At 28.8% G+C, this 13,114-nt stretch overlaps 4 protein-coding genes across 5 annotated transcripts in view; 3 read left to right on the top strand and 1 right to left on the bottom strand.

Annotated features, from left to right (window-relative positions):
* Positions 1-448: 448 nt before the first annotated feature.
* LOC123265140 (SRR1-like protein) lies at positions 449-2,715 on the top strand. Its single transcript, XM_044728794.1, has 3 exons — positions 449-660; positions 826-1,552; positions 2,296-2,715. The coding sequence occupies exons 1-2, from the start codon at positions 536-538 to the stop codon at positions 1,532-1,534; spliced, it is 834 nt and encodes a 277-aa protein (XP_044584729.1). The 5' UTR covers positions 449-535; the 3' UTR covers positions 1,535-1,552; positions 2,296-2,715.
* LOC123265403 (protein FMC1 homolog) lies at positions 2,304-2,612 on the top strand. Its single transcript, XM_044729127.1, has one exon. The coding sequence runs from the start codon at positions 2,304-2,306 to the stop codon at positions 2,610-2,612; it is 309 nt and encodes a 102-aa protein (XP_044585062.1).
* On the bottom strand, positions 2,624-6,101 carry LOC123265115 (short/branched chain specific acyl-CoA dehydrogenase, mitochondrial). Its single transcript, XM_044728757.1, has 8 exons — positions 5,819-6,101; positions 5,267-5,381; positions 4,959-5,059; positions 4,341-4,547; positions 4,088-4,258; positions 3,604-3,912; positions 3,022-3,157; positions 2,624-2,958 (listed from the first exon to the last, which is right to left on the bottom strand). Exons 1-8 carry the CDS (start codon positions 5,846-5,848, stop codon positions 2,783-2,785), a joined length of 1,245 nt encoding a protein of 414 aa, XP_044584692.1. The 5' UTR covers positions 5,849-6,101; the 3' UTR covers positions 2,624-2,782.
* A 1,531-nt stretch (positions 6,102-7,632) lies between these two features.
* LOC123265087 (protein hu-li tai shao) overlaps positions 7,633-13,114 on the top strand; it is a 45,491-nt gene continuing 40,009 nt past the window's right edge. Inside the window, exon 1 of one of the 2 annotated variants that reach the window (XM_044728680.1) lies at positions 7,633-7,919. Coding sequence is in view for 1 of the 2 variants with exons in the window: in XM_044728678.1 (XP_044584613.1) it covers positions 10,329-10,331 (3 nt within the window). In the remaining variant the exon portion in view is untranslated. Of the gene's footprint in view, positions 7,920-10,307; positions 10,332-13,114 lie in introns of those variants that run through there. The other variant, XM_044728678.1, reaches the window with a different exon arrangement.

Raw genomic sequence — 13,114 nt, 5'->3', positions numbered from 1 at the left:
CCTAACAATCTTTTCTACCTACTGCGCACAAAATAATATCGTTTTACCATCAGCTGTCATAACTTAATCGATTTGATGGAAAAACCCTGATAGCCACCTTACCTATAACTAACTTACTGTCAATCTACGTCCGCAATTTGAAGCAAACTTGACGGAAAGAGTTGGCAAAGCGAGCGATTACCTATTAGTTACCTATAACTTACTCTGCAAATAGACGTCAAAACTTGCTGTACAAGTATTTACGTCAAATTGTAGTAAAGTTGAAAGGAAATTTAACTACAAGTTTGATTGTATTCAAGTTGCGGCCGTAGATTTCCGTCAATTTGCTTACAACTGTTGTTGAGTGAAGAATTACCGCTAACTTGATGTATAAATTAACCGTAACTGATGGAAGTCAACACTTACTGAGAAAGCGCTGGCTGTCAGGGAAGTTGGGGGAGAAAACCGAAGATTATCGAGCAAACGTCCACTCCGTGTTCCGAACCAACTGTGCTTATTGTACATACAACATATAATACGTAACATATATAAAAATATGCCTGGACTAGATGAGTTCCAAGTTGTCAGAAGAAGAAGACCTGCACGTCGTCGCCGGATAATTCCATTGCTTCCGGGTGAAGTCCTGGACGCTCCTGAAATAAACACGGAGCAGTTAATACGGTAAGTACCCATCAATAAATTTATATTTTACCACATAAATAACACTCACTAAATAAAGTAGAATTAATGAAAGTATACTTTACCAAGCAAAAAGCAAAATAACATTACGAGCTCACGCCTAACCTCTAAATCCGAGATTCAGCCTCTAAATTATTTTTTTTTCAGCTCGATTCTCGATGCCGTGATAGTCCTGCGTAACTCGCCTTACCGGCAAACACTCTACGATGGTTTATCGGAAACACTCTCGATATTAGATCGTGACGCAATACCAGAAATAGTTTGCTACGGTTTGGGAAATTTTTCACAATGCCGTTCTTCGAAGCACCAGCTTGCGGCATTACTCACCATTAAATCCCGCTATAAGAGCCAAGTCTTCATTTACGACCCGGTATTTTATCCCCAAGAATTGGAAGTGCTTAAAATATTAGGGCTATCGATTATTCCCAACAATGAACAGGCCGTGAGACCGGTCAACGACGACACACTGACTTTATTTTACATGCCGCACTTGTTTAAGGGATTGATCGCCAATTGCATCTACGCAAACTGGGGCGCTGATCTGAATAATTGTATATTGGTAACAAACAGCTTTAAAACTATGGTCGACGATTTTAACAGTGGAATCGGTTTAGACGCAGTTGACGATCCCGGGTACCCTGAGGCTCTTCAGCTGATTAAGAAAGCCGCTACTCTCGCTCATGAGATTGTTCTTGATGAGTCTTTTGACGATGATCAACATTATATGGCTAACGCATTTAATTCTACTTCCATTCATCTTTTCACTAAGTCACGGCTCGACGCGGTCTCCGGAGACTTCTGGGCCGCTTTGCCCGGGTTACCTTATCGACCTGATGATGCCGGGCGTGAGCTTTGATTTGTTGGATTTTGTTTGGTAAATTTACCTTTTTTGTTGAGTGAAATTTGTTCATTTTTATATTTTTTTGGTCTTAATAATTTACATTCTTTTAAATAATTAGTTTGGGATTTCAAATTGAATATTTAATCGAATTTTTTGAAGAAATAATCGAAACTCATATTTTAATTTCAATAGTTTCGATGATGAAAATTTTTAAATTAAGATATTATAAAGTAACTTACATTTTGAAACGGTTTTTTATTTTGAAAAATTTTAACTAAAAATTTCATTAAACTATTTTAAAATTTTTTGTTGATGAATAATGGATTTTTAAATTCTGGAGAGAATTGAAATTTTTGATAAATTTACATACTATGAATTAATTTACTAAAAATTTTGAAATTTAAAAGCTAAAACAGTTTTTATTTCATACATTTTTTTTTAAATTTAGTTTCATTTGTTTATCTAGAAATTCGAACAATTTTTTATTCAAAAACAACAACATAATTGTTTCTTTTTTTTAATTTTCTACTACCATAATCAGGTATAATTAAAACTAAGACTTCTTTCAATGCATCTTTTAAAAAAAATTCATACTTTTACTTATGTTCTATAAAAAATCCAAGAAAACTTCCCATCTAACTTAAATTTTGATAAATCAAACTAAAGTAATTCACAACATCGAAAAATAGTATTATTAAAATAAAAAATTTTTTGTAATTGTATCAGTAAATTTTAATTAAATCACATAAATAACAACATAAAATTATTTATTTCAGATTTAAAAATGAATTCAAATTTGCAACTAATCCGTTCGCTGTTACGTGAAATCCGTCTTACATCCAGTGAAAGTAAAATAAAGGAGAACATTGTCGTGCGTTACATCATGGAGCAGGCTAGAGCACATAAGGAAACTTCCGAGACGCTTTGCAAAGCTCGTGAGGAATTGCTTCACTTGGCGACTACTTATAATTGCTATTTAAGTTCTCTGAGAACTTATAATGAAATTAACACCCAGTACGCTGGAGCTGGAGAGCGCACTGTTCGCGAGACTGCTGATCTGGTCGGCTTCAAACTTCCCCACGATCCAAAGTAAATAACATATACTTTATTATTCAAATGCAGTTTTATTATGTGTATAAAGAAAATAGTATGTAGATTGCAATAAATTTTTACGTATTATACTATTATATGAGATACAAAATGCATTTTATATTTTATAATTAATAATTATTTAAATCATTCATTTTTTTAGCATCGACCTTTTTATGAGTATGCTTTGCGGATCTGTTTAGCAATTGTTGATAATTGCATATTGCTTGTTCCTTCATAAATTGTCCCGATTTTACAGTCACGGAAGTATTTTTCTTGCGGAAAATCAGTTGTGAAACCTACACCGCCCATGAAGTCTATACACTTGGCTGTTACTTTTAATGCAGTTTCTACAAAAAATAATTAATTATTAATAATAATTACACGTATTGATTAATTTAAATTAACAATACCTGAAGCAACAAGTTTAGCCATCGCAGCTTCTTTCACGAAATCTTGTTTAGCTTCAACCATTCTTGCTGCATTATAAACCAATAATCTTGCAGCTTCTAAATCTGTTACTACTTGGGCTATTTGATGTTGCATCGACTGAAATTAATTATTAGTTTTTTTATTTTAGCCAATGTAACACATTAATTAATATGTAGACACAAAATATTTTGTTTTAATTTTTTAAATAAATGTAAATGTTACAAAATTAGAAAATTTTCAAGTTACAAGTGAAGAAATTAAATATTTATAAAAATAAACTCAACGGTTTCAAAAATCTTTGAACAGTCAACGCTCTTTGTATTTGACTCGCCCGTACAGGACCATTCTCTGTATTTGACTCGTCCTTGTCCATAAGAGCTGTGTAAAATCGTCAAATACAGAGGAAGAATGTGGTCAAATACAGAGAGGTCCAATACAGAGAGCGTCGACTGAATTTTAATTTTTCTGAATATTTAATTTCTTCATTTGCAATTTGGAAATTTTCTAATATTTTTAAATTTGCGTTTATTTAAAAAATTGTATTAAATACTTATTGAACTTACTTGAAATGAGAAAATATCACTTCCAAACTGTTTACGTTCAAGAGTGTACGGAATAGTTGCATCAAGACATCCTTGAGCAATACCAATCATTTGAGCGCCAATACCGATACGTCCTTCGTTTAAAAAACCCGCTGCGTATTTATAACCATGCCCAAATTGTCCTAAAATATTCTCCGCAGGTACTCGAACGTTCTCAAAGTGCACCATACACGTTCCTGAGGCTTTTATTCCTAATTTGTCTTCTGGTTTACCTACGGATACGCCTGGCATGCTGCGATCCACGAAAAATGTCGTAATTCCACGATATCCCTGCATTAAAAAAATAATTGTTAAATGTTTAATGTTATTAAATGATAATAATGCTAATTTTTTTATCTCTAGCCTTCAATTTTTAATGATAAGATATCATGTTTTATATACTTTGCGCACTAATTTATTTTATGTTTTTTTATAATAATCAGTGTGACTAATTTTTCCAACTCACATCCGACGGATTCGCGTTTGCGAAAACTAAGAATACTCCAGCAAGATCAGAGTTTGAAATCCACATCTTCGTGCCGTTAATTATGTAATGATCACCGTCTTTTTTTGCTTCTGTTTTCAGTGAAAACGCGTCTGAGCCAGCTCCTGGTTCGGTCAGACAAAAACTTCCCGGCTGTAAAAAAAAAAATAAAAAATAATCAGCGGTTAACATTTTACCCTAACAATTTAAAAATGAATATTTTTATCAGACTTACAAATTCCTGGGCTAATTTAGGCAAGTATTTAGCTTTCTGCTCTTCATTTCCTACTTTTATTATCAGTGAATTAACTAGTGTGTTGTGGATGTCAACCAATGCAGCTACTGATCCATCAACTTTGGCCAGTTCTTCAACTGCTAGAATTGTTGTCATGAAATTGCAACTACTACCACCGTAATCCGATGATATTTCTAGTCCCATTAGCTGAAATTTTTTTTTTAATAATTTTTAAATTTATTATTTAACAAGATTAAATTTTGAAAATGGAAATTGTTCGAAAAATTTTTATCTTGACAATTTTCTTAATTTATTATATTGTAAAAAATAATTTATAGAAATGATATTAGAAAGAATTTTTAAGCAAAACGTTAAGTTCAAAAAAATTTTTCTTTTACTAAATATATTTTATTAAAATAAAAAATTTAACTTTCGCGCAACTCGAGCATAGAATAAAGTCAATATCAATACGTGGCAATATTTTAATTTATCTTAACGAAACTAATAAGCCCAATTAAATTCATATTAACCAAATATTTGCTTCCATCAGCGTAGGTCCTATAAATTAAAACTGAAAAATCCAATTTAACAGTAAAAAAAAAATCGTAAAATTCTTACTCCATTATCAAATAATTGCTTCAGAACCCCGTCATCAATCTTTCCTTCTTTTTCCATTTTCTTAACCAGCGGTCCTATTTGCTCCTTAGCCAATTTAGCGACTAGAAAAAAAAAGAATCGTTGTAAGGCATAAGTAATAATGGAAATGTTTATTCATGAACATAAACATAAACATCGTAATGAGTCCTTGGACTCAATCAAACATGTCTATTAGAATTGACCACAAGTTACTTCAATATTTATAACACATTGCAGATAAGAATAACTCAATTTATTGAAAAATAGTAATTAATAATTTAATATCATACCAGTCTCTTTCATCATTACTTCGTCCTCTGTGAATTGGGTCAAAGGTCCTCGGGTATGGTCTAATACAGATGCGGTCATATGGAATTTTCTTTTTTTTATCCATTTTTGTGGTTGCTGATAAAAAAATTTTTTAAATAATGAAATTAATAATTTTTTAACACAAATTATAGTGATCATTTTCTAAAAATTTATTATTAATAACAATAAAATTAGCAAACATCTGTCTTTTTCTTCGAATGAAAATATTTTAAGATTACACATAAATTTTTCAAATTTGAAATTTTTTTTTCTGCCCTTCGGCCGGAAAGTGGCAACTTTCTGGCCGCTGCGCTAAACAAAGTTGCCACATTCCGGCTACGTCGAGCAGAAAAATAGTATACACACCTCGGCCAGTAAATAAGAAAGCCTCAGATCACATATTTGTCAACCTCGGCCAACAATTACATGTGATCTGAGACTTTTCTTATTTTACTGGCCTAGGTATGTAATATACAATTAATAATTTAGTAATTGAAAAAAATAAATAAATAAAATAAAATAAAAGCACTTACTTTTCTTAAAAGTGTTTTAAGAGCGTTCATGATTAATAAAAAATAAAATTAAAATTAAGAAACCGCGAGATCTATGGGTGAGTATGAAACGAATCAGTTGGTGAGACTAAGTGGACTAATAAATAATATAATATTAAATATTCAGAAGCGATTTACATTGCTGGAGTGGGACTGATCGGCGAGGGCAACCAAACTGGTTGTTATATAATAAAAAAAAATACCAAAGCAAGTCAACTCTTAAGATACTGGTTGGTTGGGCGAATAATGAATTCATCAAGACGATCCATCAATTGTAGATTATATTATATTATATTGTATTAAATTCTATTATAATAGCTACAGAAACAAATAGCGTTATCGCAACTCGCAATTGCTTATCAACCATGCTGACGTGTTTGATATCAACCATTTGAAAATTTACTCCAATGTCTATCTTAGTATTTACACTTTGGTCAATAAATATATTAGATACTTGTTCTATTTATTAATCTTTTAAAAATGAATTGTTTTCAGTATTCTCTAGTCACTGGACGTTATTTTAATTTGAATTCATTTATTTTATTAATGACCCAATCATAAAAGTCGGGGTTTATTGGCTTTGTTTTATTTTTTATTTTTGTTTGATTAATGATAACTTGCAAGCATTAAGACGTTGCGGAATAAAACAAAGTATTTTTATCTTTAAATATTTCCGTCTAGTAAAAATTTTATTTTTAATTGTATTGAAAAAATCTAATTGTATACAATATTGAAATCAATAATTTTCTCACATTTTCAATGAAAGATCTGAAATAAAAAATTTCAACATTAGAAAAAATTTAAAACATTATAAATATATAAAAAAAACTTTGCCCTACCATTAATTCTTAAATTTTATAGATAATTTTCTCAAAAAAAAAAAATTGACCGGCTCAAGAACTTTTAGTTCAAGCTCAAAGTAGTAATAATAAATTACACCGTCAGATAAGCTCATTGATTAATAACCAACTTCTCCGAATAAAATTGTATATACAAAAAAAAAAAATTATTATTTTTATCTCAAAAAAAAAAATAAAACATTTGTATATCTTCTTTGTTGAGATAACTCTTTCGGGTGGTCAGTTATCTTACTTTTCACAACAGTGGTGGGGAATGTATCTTGGGTAATAATTATCAGTTAATTATATACAATTGAATCTGTAAATTTAATTTATATAAGAAAAAAAATAATTCAAATGTCTCCATCTTCAGTTCTTCTGACTAACTTCGAATAAAAATTCAAATTTCCCGCCACGCGCCATTTTTCGCGCTCCTCTAATCCGGTATAAAAAAAATCCACGAATTAGCGAGCGACTTTTGTCGGCGTGCGCACGCGCTCAAGTAATTAAGTCGGCCATCTTTATTTCTCCATAGCTAATTACAAACAAATAAACGGCAGATTAATTCACAAGACACAAGGTAATGGATAATTAATATTAATAAAAACTAAATATTTGTAGTAATTATTTTTAACTGCATGGATTTAGATAAATAATAATACTTACGTGAAGAAAAAATAAAAAATGAGGTAAAAAGTTGCGCATAAATTCTGCGCAGAAAGTAAACGCACGCCGCAAGTCGATCGATTGTTTTTGTCGTCCATAAAAATAAATCACGTTGCCAATCGTAGTGATAAATTTTAGACATTTATTTTAATGAATGAATGAATGAATTAGTTAAATAAATAAATTTAGAGTTGATGAATCTGAAAATTAGTAAATAATAATGAATAATTGAATTTTTCAGTTTTAAGTTTTAAGATTGAAGAAAGACAGTGGTAGTAAAAGCTAGTGTATAGTGGGAAGGTGTTCGCCGGAAGGAACGACAACAGCTCCACTACACCGATATTCATTTAATTTCATTCGTCGTTACATTACTCCACTTCACTTACTATATTGTACTATACGTGCGTACGGATAGTGAAATAATATTAAACGTACAGGGAGTGAAGCAAAGAGTGAACGAGTAACGAGTGGAGTGAACATCAGCAGTAAGCATACCTAACCAGTCAAACGGTGTTTCGTGTACGAGGAAGTTGCGTTAGTGAGTTTTTTAAAACAAACTTAACCGGTGTCTCTGACAGGTGAGTGACTTTTTATTCTCCTATATTACTCAATAATTATTACCACGATAACAATAATAACTGTTATTATTAATCCAACGGCTAATTGCCATGTAATTATAGGTTCGCTTCATTATTCTCAGTTAAGATGATTGATCAGTGTTGAAATTCGCTAATTGACAGTCAAAAGAGAGAGTGGAGAGAGTGAGGGGTGTGTCACTCGATAGCGTTTTTTAGTTTTATTATTCACCATCATGTTTGCTGGAACAACTGATCATTATTTTTTGAACTATTCCATCATAATTTATTCCACGTAATTATTTACTATTTTAGGGTACGAAAAATTGATTTGTTGATTAGTTATTTTTTGGCCGCCATTTGCCGCCCTCGGATTCAGATTACGGCCCTGGACTTTTGATAAATAAGATTATTATGGACAAATTATTATTAAACACTTTCGAAATATTTTTTTGGTGGCGAAAGTGTTTTATTTTATTGACTTCTTTTGCTTTTCCGACTTTTTTCTCATATATATTTATGAAGAGTCTTGCTTCAGAGATGTCGGTTTATTTCGGTAAATAGCTGGAGATTAATGTTTTAGTTATTTATAAATGGTCTTTCACGGAAATGATTATACATTCTTGTGTTAGTCGGTCAGTGATGGTTATACCAAAATTCAAGTCATATTTTTTGGGTGCTGATGAATTCTCTTAATAGGAATCGGTCCGTGAAGTTTTAGTAAGGGAGATTATATTTATATATTATATTATGTAGGATGAGAATCAAACGGGCAGAGGGAATTCTATTGTAAATTTTAGTTCTTTGGATATAATAGCTATAATGATAATAATAATAGTATAGATATATGTCTACGGGTTAGGTGAATAGAGAATGTCTGGCCCGTGGAGATCTTGGCTTTGGTGTTTGGATTAGATACAAGTGCCAAGTGCACAATAACACGTGTTTTAATGTTACAGGTTGTAGATTTATTTATTTTTCATTAACTTAAATTTGTTCATTCAAATTAATATCATGAAGACTTTGAATTTTATATTATAATTTTTTAGTTTTGTTAATCCGTTGATATTAATCATGAATTTTTTTATATTCAATATTTATATTTGAATCCATTTTTTATAAAATATTTTTACTGTAAAAAAATTAATTTCTCAATTTTTTTAAACAAATCAATTATTTAAAAAAAGTTTAATTAATTGGAGAGATATTATTTTTTTTTCTGTTGGTATTTTATTTATAAAAATTGTTTTACGTTAGCTACATCCATACTTATATTATGAATCATATTTGGATTAATTGGTTGAAATTATAAAATTTCAAAGAAGTCATTAAAATATTTTACAAGAGTAATAATATTAATTGAAATTTTTTCTTTTGTTTTTCATTAAAAATTTTTTATAAACTTCATAAATATACAATATGACTTTTTATACTAATTAAATTAAATTTATTAATTTAATTAGAATAAAATGATAAATATTTCAATTAATTATTCAAATTCTTCTAATTATTCAAATTAATTTACAGTCGACGCTCTCTGTATTGGACCTCTCTGTATTTGACCGCTTTCTGTATTTGACCACATTCTTCCTCTGTATTTGACGATTTTACACAGCTCTTATGGACAAGGACGGGTCAAATACAGAGAATGGTCCTGTACGGGCGAGTCAAATACAAAGAGCGTTGACTGTATTGTAAAAATAATTTAAAAAATTTATCCATAAATCAAAAAAAATATTTATTTTTTTATCTCCCTAATAAAAAAGAATTTTTCTATGTATTTAATGAATGAAAACTGAACTAAATTGATTGATATTTCGTGCGATATAAATATTGAACAAAAAAAATTTTATATCTTACATATTCACATAAATATAAGAATCATTTATTTACTGATGATAATCTCGCAATGGTATTATATATGGAATAAGTTTTCGAGGGATGACTTTAACGCTCGCTATTGGTCAATTGTCTCATTTAGTATCAGCGTACCATCCACCAATATATATATTTATATCTATATCTATACATATATATGTATATTATAAGACGAAGAATATAAGAATAAGTGTGTATGTGGTGTACCCTGAACTTTTATTACGACTACCACCAGAAATACAAAAAAAGAATACAACCAAGAGGGGCTTCCCCTTCTACTGACAAACTTGAAGAGACGATCAAGAACGACAAAAGACCAGACGACTGACGGGCGTGTTCAAAAGCGTCTAAGTTTAATTTTACTTAAATACATTTTATTTATTTATATATATTATTAAAATTAAAAGTTACATTAATTAGTTTTTATATTGAAAAATGTGATTAATTTTTTAAGTGCTTGTGAATTGTGATTTTTTGTTTACAATTTGAAAAATTTGAAACTAGTGTGTCTAGGAATTATTTTTAAATTGAAAAATGGTGAGGTTGAAAAAATTGTGAATATTTAACTATACAAAAAATTATTTTTATTCAGGAAGAAAATATTTGAGTTGTTTTATTTTTTTATAAAAAAAATACAAATTGTCAAAAATTTAAAGAAGGGAATAATTTTTTTATTAAAATTTGTAAATAGTAATTTACAAAAATTTAGTTTTTACATATTTTATATTTTTTAGACAACAGTTTGTAAAAATTGAATAATCAAAATATTGTCAAATTTTATGAAAAAAAGTAAAAAAAATAATACCGATATTTTTTATTTAAAAAATATGTGATAATAATTCATGTATGCAATGTATAATTAGGATGTAATAACCATAACATTAAGATTGATAACTATTATAAAATTTTTATTTTTATTTATTAAGACAATTTACTGTCGATTTTTTATGTAATAACAGTGTATTAGAGACTAAATTGTTGTTAAGTTATATATTGGTATATCATATAGCACGTATTGTGATAGTAATTATGTACAGTCGGATCAGTCTAGTGTATTTTATACTTAATGTTGTATTGTGTGATGGTTGATGATGATTGTATGTAATATGAATATGTGTAAGAGCATTTAGACGACGCCTCGTTATATCGGAGTGTAGGATAATCTCTATGTTTAAACATGACATCATCAGGACGCGAGCCAGCGGGCAACGTTGACTTAACAATTTACACATAGTGACGAATGTCTTTAAAATTTTATCAATAATTGTTTTTTTTTATTTTATTATCGAATTAATTTTTATCATTGAAAACAAGTTATCGTTTATGTAAGAATTCTAAAAATATTAGTTGAAATTTTTTTTATTTTGAACTGTCAAAAATCATTTTTAAATTTTAATAGTTGATCCGATAAGCAAGTACTAAAAAATAATTTCAACTAAATTTCTTTCATAACAAGTATTTGGAAAATTATTCAATTAATTTTATTCTCCCTTAATTGAATTTAATTATCGATCAAAAAATTGTTATTGCAATTTTTTTAATTAATTAAATTAAAAATTTTTTAAACTCCAAACAATTTTCGTTCATTAAATCTAATTAATTAATTATCAATAACTGAATTTATTTTTCACTGAAAATGTTTACAATTCTGGTAACTTATCTTCAATAAAATCTTACTATCTAGTATAGTAATTAGTGACAACATTAAATTAATTACTTCAAGAAATTTCTATAATTGAAATTATCTTAATCTTAACAACAAGTTTTAATTACGCTGATAATAATTTCAAAAAAAACATCGAGAACTATTTAAAAATTAGTTGAATATTTGAAAACATTACACGGAATTAATACTTTCTATTGACTCGTAATTACAATTTCATGAATATTCAAATTCATTTTCTTCGCAATTAATTAATAACTTAATTACTTTATGTAAAGAGTTTTCAGTAACATTAATTAAGCAATGAACCCGGGTTTTTTTAAACAATTAACAATGAACTAGATAATCGACTGACTAAAAATAATAAACTATTGAGCTGCTAAAACTGTCAATAGATTACGTAAGAAATGAAACAGATAGTTTCACAGAAATACTGGGGACAATTTATTGTATACATACATACATACATACATTCATATATATATATATATATATTTATTTATTTATTTATTTATTTATATACATATGTATTGTGTGCGTGATCTCGTCCGTGCACACACCAAGTGCAACTGTTATTATTGCTCCCTTCTAATTTATCGACAAAAATATACTTTTATAGCTCCCCTAGTATTGAAATTATTATTATTATTATTGTTATTTGTATAATTATCAAAATAGACTTTGTTTAAATTAAATTTGTTAGTTAATAATTTTTTTGATATTGTGTCGGTCAACATTGTGGTAATTATTACTATCATTATTTTTCGATTGTTAAAAAAAATTTTTTCAATATTCACACATGGAATTTTAAATTATCTTCCATAAAAAAAAAATGAATTCATATAAAAATTCATAAAATAAAATCTTAATATGTCTATTACTTTCATTGTCATGAATAACAACTGCCTAATTTAATTCAACCTTCAATTAAAAAAAAAGCTAAAAATAAAAAAAAGCGGAAGTCTAAAGTCACAATGAAAGAATATTAAAATATGTCCATGTTATAAAGAATGGGATTTTATAAAAGAAAAAAAATTTATATTTTCTGTATGCGCATAGTGGTTTCCTGATTGTGAATAATTACGTAAAAGTAGCGGTTAAATGTGTAAAAGTAATATTGGAGAAATGTATAATTTTAAATATGTAATCGAGGTTCATTGAAAATTCGTGTTACTCACAAACTTTGACGTTGATTTTTTACTGTCAAGGTGCATTCACCTTCCTACGGTACTCGATTGTATTTCCGGGTATTTTATCGTCCAACTGCCGCTGGTTGTAACAAAAACTGTTAGTGTACGGCAACTAAAATTAATTATACATCTAGCTGGTTATTTTTTTTACTAATATTATATTATATTATGCTAGTTGATGAAAGATTTTTTGAATAGATTACCGAGTTGTCATGCTATTTTAATATCTGTTACTTCTATTTTGTTTCCTTCTTGATAATTATTGTTCTTAATATCAGATACTTTTATTTCATTTTATTATATATTGTGCCCTCTTTGTTGCCTGTTTCTTTGTTCAGGTGTCTTTATTTTTTTTCCCGGGTTTTTACCTCACAAACCGATGATGCGAACGGTTTTGAAAGACACCGTTATATTCAGGTCGGAGTGAGCCAATTAGCGAATCTCGTCGGGAAGAGAGTCTTAAATGA

This window comes from Cotesia glomerata, linkage group LG5 (assembly GCF_020080835.1).
Source record: "Cotesia glomerata isolate CgM1 linkage group LG5, MPM_Cglom_v2.3, whole genome shotgun sequence".
Taxonomy (NCBI): domain Eukaryota; kingdom Metazoa; phylum Arthropoda; class Insecta; order Hymenoptera; family Braconidae; genus Cotesia; species Cotesia glomerata.
This window is presented reverse-complemented; position numbering and strand designations above follow the sequence as displayed.

Excerpts from the sequence above, each read along its gene's own strand:
- LOC123265140 (XM_044728794.1), top strand. The coding sequence starts at position 536 with ATGCCTGGACTAGATGAGTTCCAAGTTGTCAGAAGAAGAAGACCTGCA. Across the intron at positions 661-825 it reads AACACGGAGCAGTTAATACG|CTCGATTCTCGATGCCGTGA; the intron begins GTAAGTACCCAT and ends TTTTTTTTTCAG.
- LOC123265403 (XM_044729127.1), top strand. The coding sequence starts at position 2,304 with ATGAATTCAAATTTGCAACTAATCCGTTCGCTGTTACGTGAAATCCGT.
- LOC123265115 (XM_044728757.1), bottom strand. The coding sequence starts at position 5,848 with ATGAACGCTCTTAAAACACTTTTAAGAAAA. Across the intron at positions 5,382-5,818 it reads TTAAAACACTTTTAAGAAAA|CAACCACAAAAATGGATAAA; the intron begins GTAAGTGCTTTT and ends TTTTTTTATCAG. Across the intron at positions 3,158-3,603 it reads GTGATATTTTCTCATTTCAA|TCGATGCAACATCAAATAGC; the intron begins GTAAGTTCAATA and ends AATTAATTTCAG.